General features: G+C 42.7%; 1 protein-coding gene across 2 annotated transcripts in view; it reads left to right on the top strand.

Annotated features, from left to right (window-relative positions):
• slc18a2 (solute carrier family 18 member 2) overlaps nt 1–21492 on the top strand; it is a 170676-nt gene that overhangs the window by 44992 nt on the left and 104192 nt on the right. For both annotated transcript variants that reach the window (XM_078176169.1, XM_033613456.2), the window contains exons 4-10: nt 264–322; nt 425–508; nt 4362–4454; nt 6737–6826; nt 6987–7030; nt 10853–10913; nt 19268–19363. In XM_078176169.1, the coding sequence (XP_078032295.1) occupies nt 264–322; nt 425–508; nt 4362–4454; nt 6737–6826; nt 6987–7030; nt 10853–10913; nt 19268–19363 (527 nt within the window). The remainder of the gene's footprint in view (nt 1–263; nt 323–424; nt 509–4361; nt 4455–6736; nt 6827–6986; nt 7031–10852; nt 10914–19267; nt 19364–21492) is intronic.

Here is a 21492-nt window from a genome sequence, read left to right as displayed (position 1 = left end):
AGTGGGTTTCACTTGTTATTCTTATGCTTATGTACAGCAATATCGTGCCTCACTGGCTAAAGCATTTCCCATGTAAATAAATAATTAAATAACTCCACAACAAAATAATTTTAGATCACACTGCTTTACAAAGAGACACAATTAAAGGACTGAATTTCAGCTTTGAATGAAGCTAATTATTTATATTTGCGTAGACATATTTAACTTATTATATGCACACTGTACAAATGTAATGTCTGTCTTTTCTGTCTTTGTCTCTTTAGAATAGGATACCAACTTCCCATATTTGCTGGCTTCTGTATCATGTTCATCTCTACTATCAGTAAGTTCCATGTAATGTGTCATCATTATCAGAAGTTCAGAATGCTTGCATCGTGCCTAATGTTTCTTTGTTTATATTTCTGTTGTTCTCACTGTTGTGAAGTGTTCGCCTTCTCATCGAGCTACGCTCTGCTGTTCCTGGCCAGATCTTTGCAAGGTGTAGGCTCCTCTTGCTCCTCTGTGGCTGGTAAGACCTTCTTCTCTTTGTTCCTTTTGTTTTTCTTGTTTAAGAAATTATATAACATAGTAATACAGCAGTTACGAATCATAAAAAAAATATATAGAAAAGAAAGATAAAATAATAAAGAAATATAGAAATAAAAACACAATAATTACTAGCTATATAAATATTAATTCATAAAATAAAATTGAACTTGTTACATAAATTTCATTCCATGAGATATGAATTAATGATAACTGATGAATTTAAGGGATACCTTTTACTAGCCTGGTAAGACCATCTTGATAACATGAGCTCAACATTCCGTTTCACTCTCTGTATCAGACTGGACTCACTGCCACCCCAAACACTTGACAGAAATTAGAATCCATCAGGGATCGGCCCTGTAGTTGAAATCATAAGCAGCCAATCAGGGACTGCATTGTAGTTGATTACATAAAGTTTGCAGCTTGCAGAACAGTAATGGCGGCTCCGGTTCACTTCTGGAGTAAACACATCAATAACTGAAGCTATTGTAGAAAGAGAGTCACTGACATTGTAACAAGAATATGCACTCGCAGAGTTTCTTAGTGTTTTGTTACGCTGATTGTCTGTCAAGACGAGTACTCCCACCTACTGAAAGTGTTTGGGGCAGCAGCAAGTCCAGACTAATACAGAGAGCGAAAAATAATGTTGAGTTTACATCATTAGGATGGTCTTACCAGGCAAACCTTTTACTAACATAGGACATGATGGTGGGTGCCATAAGTAGCCACATACTCAAACAAGCACACACCAACATGTGGATGTATGCGTACACATATATTCACAAACACATTCTTGATTATACCCATGTACAAAAAGAAAGACAACAGTACACTTAATATCCTATTATTAGGTTATCTCAGTTATCACATCTGCACGGAGAGTCATTGGAAATATTTGTGTGCTATATAGCTCACTAATTTTTCCATCTTTCTTCAAAGACATGGGGCTCTAGTTTCCCGGCGCAGCGCAGGTGGCGCAGGGTGGCGAACCCCGCGCAGAGCTAGTTTCGAGCAGCGCAACCCGAGGCGCACTCAGTTTGGTAGTTTGGCAGACCGAGGTGCGCTGAGATGGGTGTGGCGGCGCAGCAGGGGGAGGTGTCGACAGATCCAGCTTGGCGCAGTGACAGTTTCGTGCCAAAAGGCTTCATCGAAGGTGCGCTAAAAGCTCACCAGCTGAAACCAGGTCTACTGTCAGCGCAGGCAGAGCGCAGCCGGTGTAAGCCAAAGTTTGGCTGACCGGCGGACAGTGCGCACACGTCACCAAAACCTCACAGGCAGGTTTCCAGAATATCAGGCACATTAACAATGCAATAAATACCCCAAAAACCACTATTCAATGCAACTATTTGCAATCAGCACATAAATGTATCTTTATATCGACTGTCCCGTCACATCTGATGTCAGATCAAAGGGGATTGGCACTGTTTGGCACGTTTGGCACGCGTAATGGAAACCCAACTTGATTTCATTAACACAGCTGCAAACTAATGAGTTCACATCCCTCTCAGCCAACCACAAACAGCCACAGCATCAAATAGGGAGTATATATTCAGCATCTGTCATCTTAGAAAAGTCAAAAGAAAAGAAACAGAGTGAGACTGCGAGAGAGAAAGAGAGAGCGCGCGCACGAGAGAAACGCAACATTGATTTACAATTGTGGTGACCTCCTCCCAGGCTACCTTTGCATCATCAGTCCGTGAAGGTCTGCTCGCAGTTCCGTATATTTGGACACTGCAAGCTTGGACCTCCCGGACCAAAACATCAGTTTCCTCCTGGGAGAAGTTTGGCCGCCTGATGCTGCTGCTCTCTTGCTCTGGCGAATTGAGTAAACTCTCATTACGCCTTCGTGCGGCGCATTTAAGGGCGAGGAGAGGGGCTCATTTGATTGGTGTGATGTGTGTAAAACCCACTCCATGCCTTCTCTCCTCCCTCTTTCCGACTTGCACAGGTAGGAGGGATGGAGGTGGGGAAGAGGAGTAGCTGCGCCAGCGCGAGCGGTGTGCCAAACTTGCAAAATCCACCTGGCCACACCCAATTGGCGAAGAGCAGGTGTGCAAAACTAGAGGCCATGGTCTTGATTTCTAAATTTAATGATCTTAGTAAGAAATTTAATCTCAACCCCCACAGGCATCCATCATAATCAAACATTTTACCTGTGGATTTATATCTTGAATAGAATCTCGTTTTGTAACATCAATAAAGTAACTTCTCACTTGGAAGAATCTAAAAAAGAAAGAGAATTAATACCATATTGTGATGATAGCTGTTCAAAAGATTTCACTTTTTTTATTGAATATTATTAAACATTTTTCCAAATTTCCACAAACCTTTAGAAGGCCATAAATTAGAAATCTGATCATCTTTGTCAGTAGGGAAGTCTGGATCACTTCCCACTTCTTTAAAAAAAAAGATCTTCATTAAGCTTTTGATTATGATAGATTTCTCTCCAAAGTGATAATGTAGGGACTATCCATCTGTTGTATATATTGTCAACAAATGATTGTTCACCTCATCAACATTTGACCAAAAACTCAAACATAAAGACTTAATTCTGTGATTTTCCAGTCATTTTTAATTTTATCCTCACAAATGACATGTCTATGTTGTCAGCAAAGTCTTGGGATGCTCAAAGTGAAAAAACTTTCAGTTAGTACTTTCAAGAAGTACTTTTCTGTGTTAAAATCAATTTTACCTAACCATGACTTGTCACTTTCAGACAGAAACAGCTGATTCTGGTGAGTTGATTAGACCTCCATCAGTTTCAGTCTATTCATAATTGGTGCATCACTTTAAAACTCTTTATGGGACCTCTGTCTCTGCTGTTCTAATTGTTTACAGATTCTGGTTTAAAACTACTTCTGTCACACACACACACACACACACACACACACACACACACACTCAAGTATGGATATTTATGGTTAATTCTACTTTTTTACACTACTATCCCTCTTAAAATATTACACTTCCCTCTCTCTTTCTCTCTATCTCTGTTATATTTAGTCTATCCCACTTTGAATTTCTATGACCTCTGCATGCTTTCAGTGACAGATACAGATACAGTTCTTTAAGGACATTTCTGCTATGATTCTGGTTTTTCCACTGTTTCAACTAATGTGCTTTTTTCAACATTTCTTATAATGGCAGTGACCTTAATACAAAGCATTTCCTCTTATAGCCCTTTTAGACTATTTATCTTAACTTCCAGCTTTGACAGTGTTTTAGTTTACCCTCCTATTAGTAATCCCTTTATGCTCTTAGCTTCTCTGGTTAATACACCAACTGAAGAACACAATTGTGGCTCTGGTGTTGGCTGGTGCTCAACCCTGCACCTGGAGAGCTACTACCCTGCATATTTTAGGTCTCTCCCTACTCTACTGATTATAATGATGTACTTATTATCAAGCACTGGGACTTAGTTAGATTTCCAAATTCAATCAGTCAATGAATCATTTATTTTTCACATTAAATTATACAACATTTAACAGTGAAATGTGATTCCATGAGATGGACAGGTGGTTTGGCACAGTGATGAGGGTACTGCACAGGATTATCATGGTGAAGAGGGAGCTGAGCTGGAGGGCAAAGCTTTTGATTCACTACATCCAATCCCTCACCTATCGTCATGAGCCTCGGGTAGTGATTGAAAGAGTGAGATTGCAGATACAAGCAGCCAAAATGAGTTTCCTCCAGAGGATGGCTACCTCTGCGCTTAAGTCAGTAACAAATAGTATTTATTGTATCTCCTGTGGGATTTCCCACCCTGTGTAACTGTTAACGTTTGTATGATTAGTGGTTTGTATTGCAGGATCTATACATCTGTGTGTTTTCAGGGATGGGAATGCTTGCAAGTGTGTACACAGATGACGAGGAGAGAGGTCATGCTATCGGCATTGCCTTGGGAGGTCTGGCCTTAGGAGTATTAGGTAGGTACACACATATGCTTCTGTAAAGGTCACAGCCAACTAAACAATAACTGTACTTGTTGAGCTATTACATATTTATTAATATTCTTTCTAAAGGTATTTTTGATTTTGGTTCAAATAGACATTAAATTAGGATAAAATTACACAGTCCAGCCAGTTGTGGCTAATGTGATATTTGTGTGTGTGTGACTGGATTCAGGAGGTGTTAAACAGTTTTATTGCTGTGAGGACGAAGGATCTCCTGAAACGCTCCTTTCTGCAACGCAGTGGGATGAGCCTACTGCTGCAGCTGCTCCTCTGTCGCTCCAGGAGACTGTGGAGAGGGTGTCTGCTATTGTCCATCATAGCTTTCAGTTTGTTCAATGTGCCCCTCTCCACCACAGCATCAGTGACCTCTGACTTTAGGAAATGGAGGACCAGGCGCTGCAGAAGTCTCCTGAGCTCTGCCCTTACCTCTTCTGCTGTAAAGGAAAGTGGTAGTTGGTCGTAGGTGGTAGATGTTGTAGCTGTAGCTGCAATAGTGGGGGAGGGGCTACTTCCAGGAGACAGTGGAGCAGGAGCAGCAGCAGGTGACACTGTGGAAGGGGGGATGGATGCAGGGGTAGGGTGAACACTGCCCCCTCTATCAAACCTGTTAAAGAACAGGTTGAAGTTTTTGGCTTCGCCCACACCACCATCCATAACCTGACTATTCTTCTTTGAATAGCCTGTGATGTTCTTCATTCCTTTCCACACCTCTCTGATGTTCTGCTGCAGCTTACTCTCCACCTTTCTTTTGTAGTCCATCTTTGCCTGTCTCAGTCTCCCCCTCAGTTCATGCTGAACCTCCCTGAGCCTCTCCTTGTCCCCTTGCTTGAATGCCAGCTTTTTCTGTTTAAGGAGCTGCTTAATATTATTGCTGACCCAGGGTTTATTGTTGGGGAAGCAGTGTACACTCTTTACTGGCATCACAGTGTCCCTACAGAAGTTTATATAACCTGTTAGAATATCCACCCTACTGTCTATGTCCATGTTGTTGTCCCGTGGCTCCAGTAGTACAGTCCAGTCTGTACATTCAAAACAGTCCCTGACAGACTTGCTGGTCTCCGGGGACCACTTCCTGACTGAGCGGGTGGTAAAAGGCAGCATTAATACACAGGGTTTGTATGTAGGCTGGAGAGAGACCAGATTATGATCTGATCTGCCAAGAGGTGGAAGGGCAGAGGCACTGTCGGTATTTCCATAAAACAAATCTAGTGTCTTATTCCCCCTGGTGGGACAGTCCACGTACTGAACAAACCCAGTCAGATGGGAGGAGAGAGTAGTGTTGTTAAAATCCCCCGTTATTGCAATGAATGAATGACACAGTAGAGAAGCTGTAGATTCTGTAGTAGATTCAGGCACGTTGTCATTCAGCCATGTCCCCGTGAAGCATGAGACTACACTCCCTGTAGAGTTGGTGGCTCCTCACCAATGCCAGCAGCTCGTCACACTTGTTTGATAGTGAGTTTGCATTCCCCATAATGACCAATGGCAAGAAAGGCTTGTATCTCCACCGCCTAGCCTTTAGCTTCGCTCCTCAAAACGGCTCGGCTGGTATCGGGTGTTTAACTCGGCAAGTGGATCCTTTCAGAGCCAGAAGATCGTCCCTCGTGTACACAACCTTACTCATCACATTGGAACAACAATCATTAAAAAAGAAAACAGGAGCTACTCACACTTGCTGCCACTCTAACCGGCGCATCTTTTGAAAATAAATGTGCATTAAATGCTGTAGCTTCTACCTATTTGCATCAATGCCTACTGAAAACTTAATGAAATCCTGAACCTGCAAACAATGACGTGCAAAATTTGCCATTCCACAATCAGTAAAGCTGTTGGTATGGTACCTTTGAAACAAAAAGTAACCCTTCAGACATGATACCTAGACCCTCAGTCCATTGGTGTCATGCACAACTTTTAATAGTGGAAACGGAATAAATGTGTACCGCACTACACTAAACTGTGTCGTACTGCTGGGTGGAAACAGTGTAAGCTAGTAAAAAATGGTTGGGGCTTAATGGGGCCATTTCATGAAACTGAAACATTTTATTACCCCATGATTTTGGTACACCAATGAAAACTTGTAATTGATGGTTTTCGAATACTTTCCATACTCATTTTGAAATATTTTCATACCAGCAAGCTTTCAAAAACTAACCTGATAAACTTGCAATATGAGCTGTCATGTAGAGGGAAAGCTGCAGTAACCTCAGTGATAACAAAGTTGATCTCTCCAAAACTGACCAGTGTGTCCTTCACAGTTGGACCCCCATTCGGCAGTGTGATGTATGAGTTTGTTGGGAAGACTGCTCCTTTCCTGATTCTGGCTTTCCTGGCTTTGTTCGATGGAGGTACAGTTACATTGTTTCTTACATCCAGACCAAGAATAGTCACTGTATGGTCAGAGTCATCTGTGAGCTCAACACTGTTGAGCACAATTTCATGCATCTTTTAAATAATGGCTATTCTTTTAGATATTCTATTAAGTTGATTCACTGTGTTTTTTTACAGCTCTGCAGCTCTTTGTTCTTCAGCCCACCAAGGTGGAACCAGAGGTGTGTTTGTTTTGACCTTGATAATTCATTTCCTGAAGGTTATCTTACTTCATTAAGGTGACCTTTACAGATGCAGAGCATGTTAAAGACTGTTTTTTTCTTAAGTGGATAGTGAAAACAGGAAGTATGGGGAGAAATGGAGAAAGTGGATGTCACACAACAAAACATCCATAGCTTTTGGTAAATAAGATAAGGTATACTTTATTGATCCCCCAGGGAGGAAATTCAAGTATCACAGCAGCACAAGACAAAATCAAAGGACATTAAATAGAATAAGATTAAGAGAAAAAATAAAAATTAAAGATAATAGATAAATAAAAGATAAAATAAAATTGCTACATCAATAAAATTGTTACATCAAATGAATAAAGTGACTAAAAAATGGCAGACAAAGTGTAGAATGAAATAAAGTGACAGGTGGCAGATAAAGTGTCATTATTGGACAAATGCAAGATAGGTCAGTTCAGAGCTAGATGTAGCTAAGCCAAACCGCTGTTGTACAGTCTGATGGCGGTGGGCACAAAGGAGCGTCTGAACCTGTCCAGGTCCAGTCCCACCACAGAACGGGCTTTCCTCACAAGCTTGTTGAGCCTGTTGACCTCACCAGTCTTAACTCTACCCCACCAGCACACTAAATGTGTGCAAACAAAATATTCTTTTAAAACTCTCTCACTCACAAACGCAGTTACAGATACGCAAAACAATACAAAATACGCAATATGAAAAGAAAACAAAAGGTAAGACTCAAATCAATTACTCACAAACAGACACAAATTACTGTTTTCCTCCTTCCCTGCCCCGCCCTCCCTCACGATTTGTAAGTACAGCACCCTGAATCAGAGCATTTCATTTTATGCAGCTTCGAAAAGAAGATTTCAAAAGCACTCTGGTAGTTGAATGCCTGTGGGACAGACCCATTTATGGCAACCCACTGGATCCGTGGCGTGCGCGATCCAGCCCAGGCACGGGTGCCGGAGCTAATAGCGGCCATTCAAGTCAATGTAAGCTGCTCCACCAGCCGCGGCCTAGAAGTGGCTTGGTGATCCGCTCCGCTAAAAGGTCTATTTCTGACGGACGCCCTGCGATGGCGCGTCAATTTGTACAGACCAAATGAGTCCGACTTGTCAGGAAGTCAGGCGCAGAGAAGACAAGAGTATCTTGTCAATTTTCAAAATGAAACACCCATGAAAACTCCGGATCATATTTCACATCGCTACATCAACATGATGTGACATGTAACTACCATGAGCCAAATGAGAAAGGAAAAGTTTTCAGAGCTTACTTCAATGGTACTGTGTGTTGCCATGCAGGCTCAGAGTTGCCTTAAATACAGCCACACAATTCTCTAGTGATGTTTTCTGGGTGTTTCCAAGGATGCTTCATGAAGTGGATGTCAGTATTCCTCAGTATTCCACTTAGAAATGCTTTCTGCTCTATCAACTCAAGCTCACACTAGCGCTAGGAGAGCGACTTCTGTGGTGAGGCCGGGGAGGGGGGAGTCAAAGAATTTTCAGTAGGCGCTCCAGCCGGTGCGCTATGGATTGACAGAGTTCATTTACTGGAGGCATTTTATATCTGGCGGATCTATCTATTTCTGGAGACTGGCGGGGCAAATTAGTCAATGTATGGGAAACACTGTATATATATACTAGAAAACTCGTGCCCTTTTCCTCCTTGTGTGGTGTATTCCGCATGATCCAGTGGGTGCGCCGCTTTAAGTGGTCCAACCGGCAACCTGTTGAGATGATTTAGTTCCGCATTCCGCGTTCCACAATGCCCCTCCAACTCTTCGGCGGGGGGCCACAGGGGGGCCGGACTCAGAGTTACGGGGCACTGGCCCCTGCTGGCCCCCCCTCTAAAACCGCCATTGCTTCTGAGGTAAGCTAAGGCAACTCCATCTTATGTTACTTGTGCATTGTTACCCCTTCCCACAAGAGCAAACCTATGAGTTGCTTAACGTTTTACTAACACACAAAATATACACTCAGCATTTATTCACAATTTGTACATCGCTACATATGTGGATGAGTAATGAGTTGAACTGATCTCAGTCATGAGTGAACTTGTCAGTCACCCCACTGTCTGCTCCCCCCACTTGACATCAGGGTAAGAGTCTTGCACAGTACCTTGTACCATCAGCCACCCCGGCCAGCTCTGCCACGTCCCCTGAAAAATCTATGCTTTCTCATTGAAAATTCACCTTGCTTAGGCTTCTCACCAGCATTACCACTATGTCGTTGGAAACAATGTGGGCACCACCTGTCCAGCTGTGGGGGGGCAACCATCTCCCATCACCAAAGATAATATCACACAACTAAGTTTATACAACAAATTCCTTTCTCAGTTTCTTTTTTCAATATCCCGTATGGGCCCCCAATTTGTTAAGTTCCCCTATCAGGCTCAGGGAATGAGGGAAGTAACAGTAAAAGTAAAACCGGGGAAAAAGGAAAAAGCCAAGCGGAGATGAGTGTATAACCAAAAGTTGTGGATTTATTTTCTAAAAATGTGAAGAGGCACAAAGAAAAGAAACATAGGAAACCAGCAAAGAAAAAGGGCGCACCCACCTTTCACCCATAACATGCATAAAATAAAATTAAAAAAGACAAGCACTCAGCAGTTAAAATGTATGAACTGAATTGTGATGGAACATGATAGTAGCAACAAACATGTTTCAGTCATGTTTGATTAAACAAATTTGTACTTCGTCATGTCATGTCGCATTTCCTGATCTATATTCCTTTTATGAATTCTGACTGTTACCTATTTAACTTATGGTGATTTTTTTATGTGAGAATAATCCAACTAATTGAAAACTGAAAATTGTCAACATGTCTGTATTTGTGGTAGCAAGATGATTGGGGCAGGTAACAGTATTAATGGCTCTTTAAGCCATTAGGCTTAAAGAGAGTGAAAAGCACTTGACAGAGGCTTTAGTGAATTCATTAGAAAAAGTTTTTGAACACTAATTAATAACGTCTTCAGAGAAGAAAGAGAAAATGTTCTGTTGCTGGTACAGAGGTCTATTGTATTTCTGGTCATTAGCACATTCTTTCACCTTTTCTGTCTCCTTCATCTCAGGCATTTCTAAAAAAAAAAAAAAAGCCCAGCGACCTCCTTAGATATTTTGATAAGGTTCCATGGAAACTTGCAGCAAGACACAATCGGTCTGTTCAGTTGTTACTAAGCTACAATAGGCTCACACAGTGTTTTTCTGCTTGTATTTAGCCAGAAGTATCAATCTTCGTTTCATGTGTGTAATGTGTTTGACTTTTCATTTGCTCCAAATAACAGGTTGATTCTTCAAGGGCACAGACATTTTCACCAGGATTTTAGAAATATTGTGTAATATTTTACTTTTCATTTTAATCAATTTATTGTTTTAATTATGTATTCATAGTTTCATAAATAAAAGTAATACTATTAGCCAGTTTCTGTGTATTTAACAGATGTGTTTGGTGACTTTGCCCCTAGCTGCTTGTTGAAAAAGCATAATGTTGCCACTGGAGATTATGGTATTACACCATTAAATGTTGTTTTAAATATTATCCATTAGTGAAGTCAATCAAGTGCTAAGACACCCAAACCCTTGATTAGTTTTAAGTGATCATATTTCTCTGGGAGGAGGAGTCTATCTTAATGGTAATATTAGCAGTGAATCCACACACACAAAGGAAGCATAAAAATGCTTTTTATCTGCATAGTCAAAAGCAAATTCTGAGATTTGTAACCTGAGTCTTTTACAAGTGGGTTTGGTTGAGAACTATAGTAAAAGCTTTTTGTATTTGATACCCAATGTTTTTATTGTGCCTTTGTCCTTCGCAGAGTCAGAAGGGGACCCCGCTGTTGACACTAATGAAGGACCCATACATTCTAATTGCAGCTGGTAAGAAAATAATAGAGGCACCTAAAGTTGCCCTACTTAGGAGATGTACCAGTGAGATATTGCCTTTCATAATGGTGCTGGGAAGAAAACGGGGAGAGAAACAGACCTCGATCTTGTTTTTGGTTAATTTAAAGTAGCAATAAGCGAAATTCATCATTTCTAGATTGAAGGAATTAAAAAATTGCTATGTGAAGAACCAGAGGTGTCATTTCATCTGGAGTATAGCATGACCTTACACACCCTCTCTCTGTGTTGATCTCCAGCCCCTTGTTTACAAGCCGGTCCGGCTGCGCGCTCATGTACGTTCATGTGAATCCCCACTTCCTCCCCCCGGTCTCGGAGCCCTTGGCCCTCCCTCCCTATAAAAGGCTACAGCCAGTGAGCAATGGCAGCGTGTATTTTCTAAGTGAAATGGCGGCGAGCGGAACAAAACGTCCACCTGAAGACGACCAGGATCTGACATTACCTCTTAAGAAACAATGGTTGTTGGCAAAGAAGTTGTCGGATAAAGAAAGGGACAGAACTCGAATTAACATTGGCCTTGCATTTCCAAGGTGGAGAGCACTGCGAGAGCTAAAGGGGCTACAATTAGACTCAGAGCTAGCTCTTCTTCTCCTGGACAGGTAACATTAAGTAACAACATAAAGTCAAATGTCTGTTTTAATTAGTGTTACAGTAAAGTTAGGCACATGTTGCTATGTCAATTCAATTAAATTTAATGTTACAATCGTAGCATGGGTTAATGTCCGGAGCTTGAGTTATTAGCGGCTCTGTCCCAGCAATGGGTCAGGCGTTATGGTTGCGTTAGGTCAGTAGCCCGGCAGCCCAGCCAACATTTGCAATTAGCATTGCAAAATGTAGCCCAGCGGGCAGCCTGGTGGGCTGTGTTTAGCTATTTCCCTGCCTACTTCAATGATGATGGTACCTGCAATAAATGTAATATATTTGCTGAGATGGAGACGAGGCTCAGTGACTAGAAGAGCTGGTAGAAGCGCTCCATAGCTGTAAGTTACTCCAGTAGCCGTAGTAGCTCTAGTGCTAACTCCAGGAGCTAACGCTAACGTCCCTACTCTTCTCCGTGAGCCGGAGCCGTGGCCGGCTCGTGGGCTCACGGAGAAGAGTAGGAACGTTAGCGTGGCAGCCGACTAGTGCTAATGCTAATGTCCCTACTCTTCTCCGTGAGCTAACGCTAACAGGAAAGCAGGGAAATAGCTAAACACAGCAGAGACCGAGAGTGAGTGAAAGACACCGCTAACTGCTAAACTAAGCCAAACTAAGTTGGCTGTTTAGGTTTTATTTCCTCGCCCCTGTGGCAAGTGAATCTGCCTGTAGTGAAACCGGGGCTCACCGGTGCTTCCTCCTCAGGCTCCACTTCACTCAGCTGCCAGCATAGCCAGTTAGTCTCCGCTAGCTTCCCAGCTAACGTTAGCGCCGGCTCTCCGTTTGGATCCAACCGGAGCACCGAGCCCTGGTTTGTTATTCAGGTTAATGTGGGAAGAAGCAGCGGGTATATTGGGCAGCTGAGTGAAGTGGAGCCTGCGGAAGAAACACCGGCACCGTCTGGATGTAATAGTCCGTGGAGATGCTGCGGTGCTTGGCTGCACAGACGAGGCGAGTGGGGTGGGGGGTGGAGAGCAGAGGTAGAGGGAGGTGTGGCTCATGACACACTTTGTTTTGGTCTACAGGCAGTGCGTAACAGCAAACCTAGCGGTGAAACGATTTCGCTTTTTGCCCCTTTAACATGTCAGTCAAACACAAGCCATCTACTATTAATTTGCTGGTTCCAGAGCAGGAATATGGCTTGGAGTTGTGCTGTGGTAACAGCAGCTAAAAATACTGTGAACAACACTTTGTGCTTTATTTGTGTATATTATGTGTGTGTAAAGCGTGTGCAAAGACATCCCTATTCCTAGCTATTTTCTCAAGCTTTTCCTGGGGGATCCAAAGAGGTTCTCCCAGCTAGATGGGGTATATAACCCCTCCAGCATGTTCTGTGCCTGCCACAGGTCTTATCCTAGCGCCCAGAATACTTTCACAGTTACAGTAAGCATCCAGGGGGCATTCTAATTCAATGTGCCTGAACCACCTCAACTGGCTGGGTGAGCCTAGACACCCTGACATTAAACCTGGGGTAGGCAGGTTCATTTTGGCATCACTGGGCAAAAATCCCATAATAAACCTTGAGCATATTGTAATTCAAGTGTTTTGAAAGAACAGTAGATTTCTGCACTTCCCCTTGGCTCTGTTTTCAGGCTTTAGAGAATCTAGCCATGATGGGAGCCATGATGGGCCATTTCAGAGAGAGGGAACTCATATTGATTGAATGGCAGAGAATCCTGCAGAGAAAATTGTGATTCCAGCATTGGCAACAACTGCCCACACTGCCAAGCAACCCATAAAAAGGAAGATGGACATATAAAAAAGAGAGTCTGAGAATAAACAAAATAAAACACAGGTCAGTATTGGCAGTGTTTCAGCGATGGACAGAAAATAGTCTAGCCTCCAGCTAACCAAAGCTAAAGGCTCACAGGTATGGCTTCAAGTTCATGTGGCTTATGTTAGCTAGAGCCTCAAATCAAAGCATGTACTCTGCCTCCCTTCTCGTCGCTGTAGACCACCTCACCTGGAGGAGAGCAGACAGTAGCTTATGAGAAGGACCTCCAGTCAGCAATCACAGCAACCCAAAACCAGCCAGCACAAACCCAAGCACCAGAGGACTGCATAGCCTCGACTCTCCACAGGATCAGCTCACTAGCTAACAGCCACTGTGGGGTTTACACTGGCCAAATTTGAGCCACTACAGCTGCTGACCAAAGGTCTTTCTCTAGAGCTACTGCCTGCTCTCTTCTGGGTAAGCAGTCCACGGTGGCAGGGAGCAAGGCAGAGGGATATTGGGGTGGCTAGCAGCTAATTTTTGTCTCATTGTGATCCGATAAACAAAGAGAAAGCAGGACAAGGAGGGGCTGAGCGAATATGCATGCAACTGCACAATGAAATAAGATTAAATAAACTAATGCATGAGAAAGACTGGGTTACTGTATGAACCATATACATGAAGCATGTACATATGACTAGGGTTGTTCTGTGGTTTGTTTGTTTTTGTTTGGATTTTTTTGTTGTTGTTGGTGGTCAGTGTTTTTTGCCTCTACCAGATTTCTGCCAACCCTACTGTAGCTTTAATTTTTGATCAGTCATCATTCAAAGCTCATAACCATGATGTGGAGTACTTGGGAAACAGGCTGTTGAATAAAGACCTTTGCCAAAGAGGCCAGTCCACTGCTTCCTGGCACCATGGACCATGGCCTCAAATTTGGTGGTGTGGAGTCTTAGCACATCCAATTCACACACAACTGCATACCACCCTTGTGTGCACAAGGGGTCATAGGTTGCTTAGGCAGGCAGAACTACATCATCAGCAAAAAAAAGTTGCTATCAAACAAGATGCTTCCCAGTCCTCAGCTGTTTCTTGAAATTCTGTCCATGACAGTTACAAGTTGAGGTCAGCAGTTGTCATCCCAGCTGAAAATGGCCAGGAATACTTTCTATTCCTGACTTGTCTGATGATTTGCCAGAAATTCTTTTAGGACAGCAGAAAGTTCTCCTCCATGGCCTCTCTGTCTTCTGCTGGTACCACAGAACATACAGTCCACATTGCCTCTACAAACCTGTTTGCTAATTCAGAAACTGTTTCAGAAGTTTCAGGCAAGCCCGAAACTTCTGAAACACCTTATTTTTTCATCTTGATGGCTTTCTTTACCACTGGTGTCCACCAACAGGTTCTTTGGTTACAGGTGACCTGACATGACAGAAGCAGAATATGTAGAGCATCCAAGCAGATCATGTTCTAATCAGAATCCATGTTCCCAGCTTTCCTCAAGAACCTTGTAAACGGGGGCTTCTTCTGGTTTTTTTCTAAGTCATGCTCATTACATGTTTGGTTTAACAGCTTTCTAGCAGCCTGGGGTTAGACTGCTGTCTGAGACATATGATCACAGATCATAACACCCCCCACTCCAGCTCCACCCACATCGATATCGGCTATCCTAGCCACACAGAGCACTCTAACAACCAACGGTACTTTTTTCTCCCTCCCCACTAAATCCCCTCCCCCTCCCCATAATGCAGATGTACCAAATCTTCCATCATTCCACCTTTAATGCAACCCCCTTTCCCCACAGCTCTGCAACCATCCCCTGTGTCACCCACACTTAGGCAACAGATTCTCACTGGTAATTACATCAATCCACCCATCCACATGCAACCCTCATATCCCCAGATAACTGCGAACTGTGATCGGCCCCCTTGAACTCAAAGAGCCTCTTCCTACCCACTCTTAAGAACCCAAACCGGTTGAATTTGCTTTTTTATTCTCATTATACTGCGACGTCATTTGTTCTGCCTTCCCTGGCCTTGGGGTTTGGTGGCAATGGATTCTACACTTCAACAATCTGGGATGCAACGTTTCAAGCTGTCGATTCCTCCACAACTGCTCCTTCTGTGGCGGAGCCCATGCCAGAACAACTTGTCACCATCATCCAACCTCCCACAGCCTATGTAAGTACTTAAATACCCCCATTAACATCAATGCTCTTGCTATTACCTTAAAAGACCCCACCCTTTCCTCACTTTCAGATTCAGTCCAATAGGCATAGCTACCAGGAACTTTTCAAGATTAATATTCACAGTACCATTACCATGGTAACCATGGCGGCACACTCAGTTGCAGAGACCCATGGGGGTGTGTCTGAGGGGAACACAGAGAGAGTGGAGAGACTGTTGTTTTTATGTTTTTGTGGCGTCGTGGCTCCATGGCAACACCCTGGATGCGTCGCTACAGCTGGATGGTACTACGCTGTTCAGAACAGTAAAAAAGGCAGCCATCTCCGGGAAGACCTGTGGTGAAGGTTTGTGCATCTACATCAATAATGACTGGTGTGTAAACACTACAATTGTCACTAACCACTGCTCTCCACTGGCGGAATTTCTCGTTGATAAATGCCACCCATTCTATCTGCCAAGAGAATTCACCAAAGTGACCGTAGTGGCTGTTTATGTGGCACCTGGAGCTAACATCAACGCTAAAGCTGATGCACCCGAGGCATTGGGGGAGCTGCATGATGCAATCAGCGCGCAGCTAACTGAGGACCCAAGTAGCTTTGTTGTGATAGCTGGGGATTTCAACCACACCTCCTTAAAAACCGTTTTCCCCCAAGTTTAAACAGTTTGTGGATTTTTAAAACAAGGTGAAAACACACTGAACTTGATCTACACAAACACACCCAAGGCCTATAAGGTGACACCCTCCCCCACCTGGGCCATTCAGACCACCTATCTGTTATGGTAACACCAGCATACAAGCCTGTGCTGTAACATCGCAGACCAGAGAAGAAAAACATCAGGGTCTGGCCTGAGGGGGCAAAGGGAGCACTTAAGGACTGTTTCATGCACACAGACTGGGAGATCTTCTGGGAGACAGCTGCCTCTGAGGGGGACCACATCTACATCGGGGAATATGCCAATGCAGTCACCAGCTACATAGTCAAGTCTCTTGAGGATGTAAATATCACCAAGACCTTCACCACACGCAGCAACCAGAAGCCATGGATGAATGCAGAGGTCCGTTCATTGCTAAGACCCTGTGATGTAGCCTTCAGGGTGGGAGACACAGCTGCCCTCCGGTGCCAGGGCCGTCCTCACACAGGGGATCAAGGCAGCAAAAAGGGCCTATGTGGAGAAACTACAGGGGCACCTCAGCGACACAGGAAACACCAGGCAAATGTGGCAGGGTATCTGGGAGCTGACGGACTACAAGACCAGGCAGCGGGTTGACGTCAGTGACACCAGTCATCCAGACAGGCTCAACAGCTTTTTCGCATGCTTTGTATTTTATTGATGTCTATTTTATGATGTATTTGATGTTTTTACTAATTTAGTGTTGGAACAACCCCCCACAAACACTGTTTCGTGTTACCTGCATTACTGTTGTATGTTTAGTGAGATGAGAATTAAAGCCTGATTTGATTTGATTTGATGCAAAAAGAGACTCATCATAGATTTATCATCTCCCCACGGTTCCACCGACCCCAGCATCAGTAGCCTTAGCCCAGACTTTTCCATGCAGTATATATCAATCGATCATACCATGTCCCTCATACCCCTTGCAGGCCAAGGAGCCTGGGTGTCCAAGGTTGACATTACCAGTGCCTTTAAAGACATCCCTATCCAGCCCAACTACTGGCATCTTTTTGGCGTCCTCTGGAAGGGCACATACTACTTTGCAGTACGTTTGACTTTCACATACTCTCTTTCCCCAGACAAAACAGAAGGTCACAGCACCTTCCTGGAATTCCTTGGCATCACCCTTGACTCTGTTTCACTCCAAGCATCATTGCCCACTGAGAAAATCCGACGGATTTCACTGCTCATTTTGAGTTTCCTTCTGGCCCACACATGCACCAAGCAGAAACTTCTTTGGCTGCTAGGCAACCTCAACTATGCCATCTGTATAATACCCAAAGGTCGATCCTTTTTGTTACACCTCTTTTCCATCGCCACATCCGTTCTACCTCTCTACGACCAAGTTTTATTTGACAAAGCATGCAAAATGGAACCTAAACTGTGGCACCAGTTCCTCTCTTCTTGAAATGGCATCTCTTTCTTTTATGACAACTACGTTACCAGGCCAGAAGACGTCCAGTTCTTCACAGACGCAGCCCCTTCCATCGGCTTCGGAGGCTACTATGGCAGCAGGTGGTTCTTCGCCAAATGGCCGCCTGAATTTGTATCCCTTACTCTTTCCTCCACCATCTACAAAATGTATCCAGTCATCATAGCAGCTATTCTTTTGGGGCACGAATGGTCTAAGAAGGCCATTGCCATTTTCTCTGACAACAGCACCGTTGTAGACATCATAAACCTCCTTCAGCCTTACATGCCCTTCACTTGATGTCCTGACCCTCTCAAACTTCATCACATTCTCCCTTACCATTCTCAAAATGAAATCTCCCACTATATAAGTCTATATCAGCAGTATTAAGAAGAAGCAGTAACTTCTTTGTAAAACTGTCCTCCGGGGCGTCATGTCCAGCCCTGTTGCACTCACACATCAGCATGTTAAAGAGTGGAAAAGTAGTTAATGACTGATGAGGTCTGCTTGACTGAGATGCATTTTTAATCACTGGTGCCAAACAGTGTGTGGATTATTTTTCTAATAAAAAGACAATCTTTTTATTTCCAGTGCCATCATATACATTTGTATGACCAAAGACAGAGCTGCATCCACATACTCGGTGTACAGTCAAACAAATTCTTAATGGGTTTTGGCCTCTGCCTGGGTTGTCCTTTGTCACAGATTCTGTTTGTGATATTCATGGGTAGGATCTCAAGGTGCAGCCAGGGGGAGGAGGGGGTCCAGTTTGGGGTCCTCAAAATTGCATCTCTGTGTTTTGCAGATGATGTGGTTTTGTTGGCCTCATCACACTGTGACCTCCAGCATGCACTTGGGCGGTTTGCAGCCAAGTGTTAAACAGCTGGGATGAAAGTCAGCACATCCAAGTCTGAGGCCATAGTTCTCTGCGGGAAAATGGTTGATTGCCCCTTCTGGGTTTGGAGAGAGTTACTGCCCCAAGTGAAGGAGTTCAAGTATCTCTGGGTTTGTTTGGGAGTGAGGGTAAAATGGAGCGTGAGATGGACAGATGGTTTGGTGCAGCATCTGCAGTGATGCGGGTGCTTCCACCAGGAGTAGGTGGAAAGGGTCGCTGGGGAGAGGGACGTCTGGGGTGCTTTGCTTGGCCTGCTTCACGGGTAAGTGGATGGATGGATGGATGGATGCATGGATGGATGGATGGATGGATGGATCAAACAGGTGTCTCATGTTAGGAAGGTTATTTTGTTGCAGATTACTAGTTACCCTATGAAAAATGTAATTATTAACTTCATCAAAGTTATGTAACTTATTACATTTGATTACTATTATTACAGTTGGAACTTAATCCTTGTTGGTGCCATCCAGTTGGGTGGCAGTGTGTAGTGTCATAAACAATCAGTCTGTTTGCCAGAAGCTTGTGTTTTCACAAGAGAACAAAATGACTAGCTCTTCCTGCAGCGTCAACTGTATGATTTCACAACAACCATGGTAATACAAATGCATGTGTAAGGAAAATTGCACTTGTGTGTGAGATGGCCTTTCCCATCACGTCACGGTGACGGTCACTTCAACAAAGCAAGCAGGCTGTGTTTGTATCTATGTCTGTATGCAGGCGGTGGGAGGTTGGAGGGGTAATAAATACGGACTAAAGAACAAAAATATGCCATAATTAACACTGTGTCCACTTGTTCTCAATCTTGCTGCCCAGGTGCTATTTGTTTTGGAAATATGGCCATTGCCATGATGGAGCCAACACTGCCGATCTGGATGATGGAGACCATGTGTGCCAGGAAATGGCAGCTAGGTATTTACAACGCTCTGTTCAGCACTCACTCAGAAAATACACATTATGCACACACATAATATGTCCTTACAGCAATTAAATGTTCACAAGACATGTAGTCCCTAAAAATGCACAGACAAATAGGAGAACCATTCAATTTGTTCATTATTGTTTAGTTATTATTTATGATGCAGTCCAGCAGTACACTAGAAATATGACCTCAGTGCTAAAACATATAATTTAATTAACACCTCTACAACAGCGTTAACAAAAACTGAATACCATAAAACCATATTAGGATTTTTTCAGTGTTTAGCCTTTTTATTTCAAAATCATATATACTATACATTACTGCAAACCATTTCATTTAAGAATTTCTAATGTGTTTCCATCCTCTCTAGACAACCACTTACTTTCATTAATTTTACAATTCTAGAAAAAAATGCTGTTTCAATAATCCATCAGTGTACACATTATTTATTAAAATATCTAAAATCCCATTAAATGCTTTGTAAAATACTGTAAAGTTTATTAGTAGTAAATTGGCTTACACCTTACACCTTTTCCTTGCAAGGTCAGTCCAGTTCTTGCTCTTTCACTCAGACATTAACAGAGAAGAATATGAACACAAAAAGCATTAGAAAGCAAAATTTCCAAAATGTATATAATCACTAGATATACACACAAACGAAGTAAGATGATAGAAATAAGTAGTCAAACTAACGAATAATGCTTCTTCAAGGCTTTACACAAGCAGATGGAGGCAGATTGGGCAATGCTCAACTCAGTCTGTACAACATGGCTGCGGACAAATAGTCCCTTTTGCTTAGGAAGGTTCCTAACTGAGTGAAATTTCCTGCAAGTGGCAACCATGATAAGAGCCGTTCAAATCCTCTAAATGCTAAGGAAAGGTGCTACCTTCATACCTCTTTAGCACTGGATACACTGGACCTTCCCTTACAAATGTAAACCAGATAATGGGATGGGACGGGATGGGATGGGACGGGACGGGACGGGACAGGACGGGAAAGGAAAGGCAAGGATCGAAAAGGAGGGACTTTATTGTCCCATTGGGAAATTTACCAAAGACATCATTGAAGATTCAAGATTCAAGAGGTGTATTATCATGTACACACCAAACGTAAACGTAGTTACAGGCAATGAAATTCTTACTTTTCAAGTTTCCCTGACACCACTAAAATACACAGTGACTGAACTAAAATAAATGAATAAAAAAAAGAGCAAGTATTATGTACAGTCAGATTTGTTGTGCAAATAGTATCAAATATTGTTTCAAATGTTCAAAAATGTGTCTGCAGTATGCTATAAAATCTTACTCAGTCACAGTCATTATGATACTTTAGATCTTGGTTAATACTTTCCCCCATGAAATTCTGTTGTTTGAGGTATAAATTTGTGGTATTTGTGGCAAATGACTTGTTGGGCTATTCCCCAACATGTACTTAAGATATCAAGATTTATAATGGTAGTACAAATTGTTAAGGAGTTGTGGCCAATTTACTACTAAGCCCTGCCCTTTGTGAAAGTGTGTGATTAATTGCATTTTTTTATTATTATTTTACTGTTTTTCACATTATGCACACATTGATTCCAGTTACTGGGTCAAGTTTCATGTTTCTGGCTCATTTGAGTTCTGACAACACAAATACTAACAAAACCATAATAATGATAATAACAATAATAATAACAATTTTTATTCATGGGGCACTTTTGAAGATCCGTATTTCACAAAGGATGCAGAATGAAACAGGCAAGTCATAAAATCATCAGGTTTTAGAAGAAACCAAATAAAGAAAAAAAGAAAAAACTAAGAGCTGCAAGCAGCAACTAAGGGATTTAAGCCAGCTGGTGTTACAAGTATAAAGCTGCAAAGGACCAAGGCCTTTTACAGTTTACAATATCCAAATCTCAACACTGTCCTATTGGTCAACTACCAAAAACATTTTAGGGACATGTTTCAATTGCATAACAAAAAATATCCACCAAGTTTAATGATGTTTGGACATGTTGTTATTGATGTATGCCCATTTTTTGTACAAGGCCAATGGCCTTCTTTTAAGCTGGTGACTTAGGAAAAGACAACTGCTTTGCTAAGAGAGTCCAGCTGCACTTGCAGGTTCTGTAATTAT

The sequence above is a fragment of the Epinephelus lanceolatus genome, chromosome 17 (genome assembly GCF_041903045.1).
Source record: "Epinephelus lanceolatus isolate andai-2023 chromosome 17, ASM4190304v1, whole genome shotgun sequence".
Taxonomy (NCBI): domain Eukaryota; kingdom Metazoa; phylum Chordata; class Actinopteri; order Perciformes; family Serranidae; genus Epinephelus; species Epinephelus lanceolatus.
The sequence above is the reverse complement of the archived record's forward strand: the minus strand, read 5'-3'. Positions and strand labels throughout refer to the sequence as shown.